Raw genomic sequence first — 9,063 nt, 5'->3', positions numbered from 1 at the left:
CACTTTCTTACCGACCGAGTCAATTCATCACCCACCACAGCTTTCCGTTCCAGTCAAAGTTCCAGAAATTATAATCACAAAATGGATCAAAGTTCGTACTGCATCAAATATGTATACGCATGTATAAAGGGGCATATATACAATCATTCCATCCGTTGATGAAACAATACAAACGTTTTTCCACATATGTACAAATATGTTAACATGACTTACGTGATGGCGCCGATAATGAAAATATTATTGTTGAGTCTGCAATAACCTAATGAATAATGTGAATGAAAAGTATTGAAGAACGGACTCACTATGCGGTGAGTAGTCAATAATAATTACACATCCATAGAATAATGAATTAGGAGGTGGAAGCCAAAAATCAGTATTACGTGAACTAAAAATGAACCAAAAACTAATCTAACGTGATACAGGTGATAAATCAAGGTGGTTTTGATATCTGCAGAAATTATACCAAACCAGTCATCTTCGTAGCGTTGATATTCTTCGCCGGGATATTCTTGACAGCTATCCTCTTACGGCTCAACGTTCAGATTCTTTTCGCATCTTCATGGCTGGAAAACCAGAAATACCTCGCATCCTTATCGAGCAGGTTTGAAGTTCATTGTAATTCCAATTCTGCTCCTTCGAGACCTAGTCATTTAATTTTCTTGAAATCTTTCAGTGGCAAGGTTATTTGCTACCTAACAATACCAGGGAACGACACCACGGCACATCTAAGTGCTTCAAGCGTCGATCCAAATCTCTGCACTCATGTCATAATTGGTTTTGCCAGTGTCGTCAACTGCACCATCAACCTGGGTGGAAATGACAAAATCTACAAAGATGCCATCAATTTGAAGAGCAAGAATCCACAGCTGAAGGTTATGGTCAGCGTCGCCGGTATGAATGAAATATCGACTGGGTTTCCAGTAATGGTTCGAAACCACGCAAATAGGAAAAAGTATAACTGATTTTCGGGCATAAACGCATTTTTATGGTTTTCAAATCTATCCATGCAGCCAATTGTGCCTCAACTGACGCTCATCTGTCTCTTTACAGATTTATTAGGTCAGTATTAGCAGCAGCCAAATCTCTGCGGCTGGACGGTCTTGATATCGACTGGGAATTCCCGGCATGGCTAGATGCTGATGCTCGTCAAAAGATCCACTTTGTCCAGCTGCTATACGAGTTGAAGAGGGCGTTTACCAAGAGAAAAGACAAATTAGTTCTATCCGCAGCAGTTGCTGCATCCGAGGCTATGATAGACCAATGTTACAATGTACCTGAGATAGCGGAGTAAGCATAATGATATTTGAACTCATATGTTGTGCTCAGAACTTTTATGATCTGTAATATTTCACTACATTCAATCGTTACGTTCTAGACACGTGGACTTTGTTAATTTAATGGCTTATGATTATCATTTCTACGCTCCTGAATTGCCCTTCACTGGTCTCAATGCCCCGCTTTATCGGAGCGGGAAGGATGCCGGTTTGTTTGCCACTATGAATGTGAATTATTCAGCGAATTACTGGGTGATGAAAGGAATGCCTCGAAATAAAATTGTCGTCGGTATACCGACGTACGGACATTCGTTCAAATTACAAAACGTCGAAAATCACGGACTGCAAGCCCCTTGCAGTGGATATGGCTTACTGGGTTATAGCGGCTTCGCATCATACCCAACAATCTGTGGTTTTCTCAATAATTCGGCCACGCGTGTTTTTGAGAACTCAAGTCAAGTGCCGTACGCCTACAAGGACACGGAATGGATATCATATGATGATATTGTTAGCGTGAGTACAAAGGTGCGTGAACTCCATTGTTGATAAAGAAAATAAATACATTGATTTCTTCTGTCAACTTTCGTTTAATCTCTGACTTGTTTCGTTTCTTCAGGCGAACTGGATACGATCATCAGGGTTCGGTGGCGCGATGATATTTTCTCTAAATGCGGATGATTGGAACGCGACTTGGCACCGGGATTCAACATTCCCATTGACGCGTGCTGTCGCGAATATTATTCGCGATGATCTGAATTAGACAAATCACATGTATTAGATTTTGTCGAAAGATGCAACGATTTTTTTTGTATCGTTACTCTCAAAATCTAGATTATACCAAATTTAATTCCCGCCGGCTAGAATGTGGCTATTAATTATAGTGCGAAAATGTTTTGCATCACGCGAAATCATGTCGCCGAACATCATAAAAGTAAAAAAAAAAACATGACTATTGAATCTTTATCACTTTATGTTATACTTCGTATTCTTATATGCATGGCAAGATCGTCCGCTCATCGATGAATGTTTCGTTTTAAATAAATTGGGTATTTGCATGATTTTTATATTTCTTAACTTTTGATGTTTTTCGATTCTATAAATTTTTTTAGAATTTTTGAAAAAAAAATATCTTGTTTTTGTTTATGCGTATTTAAATAATTTAATGAATAAAAAAAAGGCAATATTTAAATGAATAAGTAGCTCCATCTCGCGTATGTGACGTCACAATGCTGAATTTTTTTGAAATTTTTAGCGCCAAGTTCTCCTGTAAGCACGCCGTACGTGTAATCAGCTGTTGCTCTGTGTTGTGATTGATGAAAAGAACGTCTGATAGTGCTGTTTATTATAAACTAAAGTTATTAAATTATTTAATATGTCATTAAAAAACGATTTTTGTTGGTGAATAGTACCAACTTGTAAAAATACTCAAACTAATGCTTGCTTAACATTCTTAGTATAATAACATTGACGTGATCATAACCTCCACACAATTATCCGTGTGAGTTAAAAAAAAAAAAACACCACACAAAAATTGATTTCTATTTTAATTATTTTCACCGAAGTCTGACATTAATTATACAATGTATCAAACTTAAAGTTTAAAAAACTTGCTTAAAATTTTTTTAGCGCTAGAAAATATTGTACATTACTCTTTGTGGATTCAAATAAACGCGCCAGTAGCAGCACAATGACGTCAAACCAATCACATTCCGTTTTATGTCACGTGACGCTTATGTGATTTAGGACCACTTTTATTTATTAAATTATTTAAATATTTATAAACAAAAACAAAATATTTTTTTTCAAAAATTCTAAAAAAATTTATAGAATCGAAAAACATCAAAAGTTAAGAAATATAAAAATCATGCAAATACCCAATTGAACATCCACTGTAATCTTAACACATTAACGACCGGCAGCCTATTAATAGGCTTTTCGTCGCCAACGCTTACCGACCGGTAGCCGATATACTGTTGAAACGCTAGCGGTCGGTAAGGTGTTAAGATCTTTTTTGTATCTTTTTTCTCCGTTCGCTGTGGGCATAGAATCAGCTCAGTCGATAACAGCGCAATCCCTTACCGTGCCTATTACAGGTTATAGTACGCATGGTTTGAGTAAGTTTGACGTGATAACATCGCAAGTTCGAAAGAAGCAATGCCGTTGATAGTGGTGACGGGGATACCGTCGAGCGGAAAATCGTCAAGAGCCTTAGAACTGAAAGGATACTTGGAAAAAAATCACAGCAAAAATGTTGAAATAGTTAGTGAATTCGACGCAATAGTGAAGGCTGGTTACGACAAGAATACTTTCTATGCAGGTAGGCAGATGCCCATTTACCTTAGTGCATTCAACTCGTCGTCTGCTGTTTAAAAAATTAAAATATTATGTTTTTACCAATCTACAGACTCGCGGAAGGAGAAAAGCATCCGTGGCGATCTCAAGTCTGAGGTGCAAAGGCGACTGAATCCAAATGACACTTTAATTCTGGATGGTAGTAACTACATAAAGGGATATCGATATGAATTGCACTGTATGTCGAAACTTTACAAAACCCCTCAGTGCACTATCCACTGTGAAATCCCTGCTGAGCACGCTTGGATGTTGAACAATCGTCGAGACGAGGAGCATAAATATACTAGAGAAATATTTGATGCTCTGGTAGCTAGGCAAGTAGTTTACTTTACGCGATGCACAACCTGATTCAATTAGCAAATCTCTTCACTCATTCTGTCCACGTTATTTAATTAAGGTACGAGGCACCGGATAGCAGAAATCGCTGGGATTCTCCGTTATTTGCTGTGTCTCCAGAAGATGAATTGAAACACGAGGAAATTTACGCTGCTCTGTACAATGTGAAGGCTCCAAAACCAAACATGAGCACTCAGTGCGTAAGTATTTAAAATTTTCAGAAAGGATAACAATGTCAAACATATGAATGAATTTTAATACCTAAAACATTTATTATTTCAGCCTCCTCTTTCGTCCACCAATTATTTGTATGAATTGGACAAAGTAACACAGGAAATTGTTAGCGTAAGTTATTACTTATTGAATATTTGAAACCAAGAATGTAGCACATTCTTATGCTTGTGATTTTATTTTTCAGGCCATTTTATCAGCAAAGCAAACTCTTGGTATTGAAAGCAACATAAAAATCCCAGGTTACGGATTGACAGTCAATCGTTCTGGAACTGGACCACAGTTGACCAGGCTTAGGAGGCAGTTCTTGACCTACAGTAAAATGCAGCAAAGCGAGCCTAGTCAAATAGCACCTTTATTTGTACAATATTTGAATAAAAGTTTGTAGGTATATTTTATGTTCTGTATATTTTATAACTCATGATAGGAATGAGTAGTTTAAAGAGTATCGATCGATTGGGAAATTGATGTGGAGTTTCAGCAACAAATTTTTTACTAAAAAAATTATATTAATTGTAGAACTTTATGGACACTTTACAATTCTATTTTACATATTAGTTCCAAGTACTTTTACATGTACTTATTTCTAATAGAATTTTATATGTACACGAATTTAATTTGGTACTTCGATTCACAAGGGAATACATATTTATTACTACTATAGCTTGTCAATATTATTACACACGTGTGTAATGAAAAAGGAAAAGAACAAAAAAATTCGTTACACATGCACTGATTGAATAATCGATCAGTACAAAATAATTGACATACACATATTTTCCAAGCATTGAAAAGGCACTATGAATATATTTTAATAATCGAGTTGTCGGTGTTGCGTTTTATACTTACATTAAGATTTAACTTATATCAAGGATTTCCTCAACTTATAATAATCATTTGAAATGAAATTTACATGTGTTGAGATACCTGCTGTGTCATGTATGTAGTATCTTTTCAATGGACTGAGTAATAAAGAAAGACGTTGCATACAATTTTTACGTATGACTTATGGCTCGGTTTTACCGGTGGTTACGCTATAAACGTATAATACATCTTTCTACTCAGGCATGCATGTTACAATATTTTTATTTTTGTCCGTTAAAGCTGCGTAAACCTATAAACATTAAACATGGAAGATTATTCTATCTCGCAAAAGGGTATTTTTAAACCCAACGTAAAAAGATGCTTCAACTCCAAACCACAGACTGCATTTCACATGATAAGACGAAATATGAAAGGTACTGAAGTTGGTCTTAATTAACAGCTTTGGCCAATCACAGATATGAATCACCTTATTTATACTGTCAACTTGGATTGTTTTTCTTTTTTTTTTTTTCTTCAATAGCAAGTTTTAAAGTAATATAACAATTATATTTATATTTATTCTTATGTTTTGTAGCAAAATCAACTACAAAACATATTTGCTTCGAAAATATCAGTATTTCATTTTGCATTTAAAAAAAAGGTTTCAATTATTTACTAATGACATAAGGACATATATAATTGGGAGAAATATTCAGTCAGGAATGCACTTATGATCTATTGATGATGCAATATAACACGTATTTGTTTTATATGGAGTTACAACAATAAAAATAGTGTCAATAGTGTTAGATTTCGAAACAAAAAATAATATATGCAAGGATGTATTTTAAGTTCATCTACCTTGCAACTGCAACGAGTGCAATTCATTTGTACTTGAAATATGACTGAAATTTGCTGTAAATTGTACGTAACTTAGCGAATCATATAAAAAATTCACTCAATATACGCGCGCGCGCGAGTGTGTGTAGGTGAATATACACATAAATATACATATATATATATATATATATATATATGTCTGCTCTTGCTTTTGTTCATCTAAACGAAGTGTTCGAAAACGCTTTTCTTATACACATTATATTAACACAACTAATAAAATTTCTAACGATTCTTTCTTCTAATCAATACAACATTATACGCACAATTGAGTGATTCAAAGTTCCAACGTCCAGGGCGTGAACACCCATTCAACTGATTTTATTCTTTTTTTATTTTACTTCATTTTATGTTTTTCCAACTCTACGTCGCCTCATAATTTTCTCTAATGTAAAAATAAATGGTGACCTTTTGTAACCTATAGTATCGATTTGGTAAAAGTGTCTTTGATCCAACTGTACAACCGCTCTAATTGAGCACTGCTCAACAACACGTAATCAGCCCAGTAATTCCAACAGGTATTCTTTTCATGTGTCGCAGAATGTCTAATTTGTCCAACAACATATGCGGAATGAGCCGTAAGCTCTGGCATTTAGTTTTCCTGCTCCTGTGAACCGTTGGATTCTGAACCATTAATGTGATTACTCAAATCCGACGACGAATTTGCCTTAGGTTTTCTACAGACGAAATACACGCTGTTGTACTCATACTGTAGCATGCTGTTCGTGTTCTGAGCATAACGGGTTTTTACGTGGGTATCCTCTCTCTGTAAAAAGAAATGGGGAATTAAAAATTTCTCAACAGAGGACAGTCTAGGAAAATGAATATTAAAAGAGACGATAAGTAAGAGATCTTAACCTCCATCCGGAATCCGAGGCCCATTATAACCTCGCGGACAGCCTCGTAGCTTGGTTCTATCGAATCTTCCATTGGTATGTCGCTGAAGTGGTACAACAACGGTCCTAAGTTTATCCAAACTCCGCCAGGCTTCAGAATTTTATAAATTGTTTCAATAAATTGTACTACGTTGTTCGCACAGTCAATGAAAAAACAAGTTGCTACACAGTCCCAGTGATTATCTTCCGTGTACACCTGGAATGAATCAATTAGAATTCAAGAAATTTAAGTGGCTGTTGAAAGATTTTACGCTTAATAAGTCAAGGCAGATTGCTCACCTCCAAAAAATCACCCGCAGCCATGGAAAATTGTGCATTTTCGGGGAGGTCACTAGGATTTACGTCGGGAAATAAAACTGCGTGCGTTTGATGCTCGGGCTTGAGGTTGTTCATGTATTGATGAACCCAGGGATGAACCTGGTACGTGTTTGTTCCTCTGCACCTACAAAAAAAGTGTTAAAAATTGATTATCCCAATACGTAACGGTTATTAGATGAGCAAATGAATCCAGAATTCCATTAAAGGATCCACAATTATTTTTACTCACTTGTTCAGGACAAAATGTGAAGCGAACAGCATGAAGAGAGAAAATTCATTTCCTTGGCATGTGTATCCTCGTCTGGCTATTTCGTACGCAAGTCTTCCGAGCCCTGCGCCAGGTACTAGGACTTGCACTTCTGACGGTACACTGGAAACGAATCCAGTAAGTTAGATTCAATTTGTAAATTACACTGTTTTAGTCTAGGACAAACAAACTTTGACCAAGACTACCTATGATTGGTCAAATCATTTTCTTTTACCAAAAATCAGGAGGAAACTGTTGGAGTATTTCGTCTATGATAGGTTGATAACAGGACAGTCTTTCTTGGGCACCCTCTTCGCTCCAGTCTCTAACTAGCTGCTTTATTGTTGCTTGTACTTTTTCCTGGTCAGCCATAACCGGTCGAGGATTTGGCGTCTGGAATCAGACCTACCTATGTTTCGTACAATAGAATATATTTCTGTGAAAATTAATCGTTGAGAGTCAACGAGGTTCAATGCAATTTTTTCGATTTAACCACTTCTAACACGAACAATAATTAATTGGAGCTCGAAAGAATATATATGTAATATACATGGAACATCCTTATCAGATCTGCTACAGAGACTCAAGACTCAAGGTATTTATTAACTTTTTGTGAGTCTTCTTTTTCTAAATTTCAATCAATTGTCATCGCTCGTGTGAACTTTTTGAAATAAAAAACACAGAATATGAATTATGTACAACATATTAGAAATGTGTTGCAAAACGAAAAAGTGTCACCGACGTGAATGTTAATATCGGGGAATATTTAATTGTAAAAGGTAATCTAACACGCAAGGATGAAAGTTGAAGGTATGGTGATGCATCAAACGATGAAAAACGTTTCTTACACTCTCGGTTTGGGCAGTGGTCGGACTGACGTTTTCAAAAATATGAGTCACATCTTTAATGATGAGTTTAATAATGTGGTCGTTGTTCTCAATGCATCTTTTGATCTCTTGGAGTTGTTCTCTGTACTTGGAAAGCAGCTTCTGATGATGACCAGGTAGAGACATGAAGTAAGTTTCCGTTTTCTTCACCCGTTGTAGGGAATGGGGTCTGTAAAGAGAATAAAATTCTCATGCTATTGAGAGAAGGGTTGTTGACAAGAATCGTGCGAAGTATCGACAGTCACAAAATACACCGAAATCAAACTCCGGTGATCGCGTGCCGGCAGTTTCCTACTAGTTGCAAAAATACCGAGGGTCCGAACCGTTGATCGGACTAAAAACAATTCCAATGTAAGTGGAGAAAAAGGCGGTGATAGGTTATGTCGCCGCTCGGTATTAAATCCCGAGCGAGGGCAAAGCGGTCCAAATCTTAATAGTTCAAGAATAATTTACCTGTAGTATTTAAAGGCAGACACTATGCGGAGAAAATGCATTCTTTCCTCCTCGTCTTCGTACGAATTGTGCATTTTTCGGGAATAAGAATTTGGCGACGTATCCATTGTATTATAGTTCTTAATTTTTATCTATATTCTTTTATTATTCCTATGATTTACCAAGCGATGGATCTTCGCGTACACGGTATGTACTTATGTAGAGTGCATACAGCATGCGCTTCTGTTTTTCGAAGGTGGAAATATTTTTTTCGCCGCTTGGTACATGCGTTGCCGCTTTACCAACCAACCGAGAATGTAAGTTGATCGAATGGCGCGACGCCTTAGTCAGTAAGGTCGGAAACTGCATTACGTTGAATTCTCGCGAGC

The 9,063-nt window shown here is 36.5% G+C and overlaps 3 protein-coding genes across 4 annotated transcripts; 2 read left to right on the top strand and 1 right to left on the bottom strand.

The window, feature by feature from the left end:
- Positions 1-38: 38 nt before the first annotated feature.
- LOC124218176 (acidic mammalian chitinase) lies at positions 39-2,296 on the top strand. Of its 2 annotated transcripts, none has more exons than XM_046624643.2 (6): positions 39-308; positions 455-601; positions 674-952; positions 1,051-1,287; positions 1,376-1,799; positions 1,891-2,296. In XM_046624643.2, exons 1-6 carry the CDS (start codon positions 304-306, stop codon positions 2,032-2,034), a joined length of 1,236 nt encoding a protein of 411 aa, XP_046480599.1. In that variant the 5' UTR covers positions 39-303; the 3' UTR covers positions 2,035-2,296. The 2 variants fall into 2 exon arrangements, with proteins under 2 accessions (XP_046480599.1, XP_046480598.1); XM_046624642.2 differs by having other exon boundaries at positions 423-601.
- A 911-nt stretch (positions 2,297-3,207) lies between these two features.
- Positions 3,208-4,591, top strand: LOC124218180 (protein KTI12 homolog). The gene is made up of 5 exons (XM_046624648.2): positions 3,208-3,591; positions 3,679-3,940; positions 4,024-4,162; positions 4,245-4,307; positions 4,381-4,591. The coding sequence occupies exons 1-5, from the start codon at positions 3,429-3,431 to the stop codon at positions 4,579-4,581; spliced, it is 828 nt and encodes a 275-aa protein (XP_046480604.1). The 5' UTR covers positions 3,208-3,428; the 3' UTR covers positions 4,582-4,591.
- An 889-nt stretch (positions 4,592-5,480) lies between these two features.
- LOC124218178 (carnosine N-methyltransferase) lies at positions 5,481-9,035 on the bottom strand. Its single transcript, XM_046624644.2, has 7 exons — positions 8,696-9,035; positions 8,204-8,411; positions 7,591-7,748; positions 7,338-7,478; positions 7,070-7,232; positions 6,753-6,986; positions 5,481-6,660 (listed from the first exon to the last, which is right to left on the bottom strand). Exons 1-7 carry the CDS (start codon positions 8,800-8,802, stop codon positions 6,487-6,489), a joined length of 1,185 nt encoding a protein of 394 aa, XP_046480600.1. The 5' UTR covers positions 8,803-9,035; the 3' UTR covers positions 5,481-6,486.
- Positions 9,036-9,063: the final 28 nt, after the last annotated feature.

The sequence above is a fragment of the Neodiprion pinetum genome, chromosome 4 (assembly GCF_021155775.2).
Source record: "Neodiprion pinetum isolate iyNeoPine1 chromosome 4, iyNeoPine1.2, whole genome shotgun sequence".
NCBI lineage: Eukaryota > Metazoa > Arthropoda > Insecta > Hymenoptera > Diprionidae > Neodiprion > Neodiprion pinetum.
This window is presented reverse-complemented; position numbering and strand designations above follow the sequence as displayed.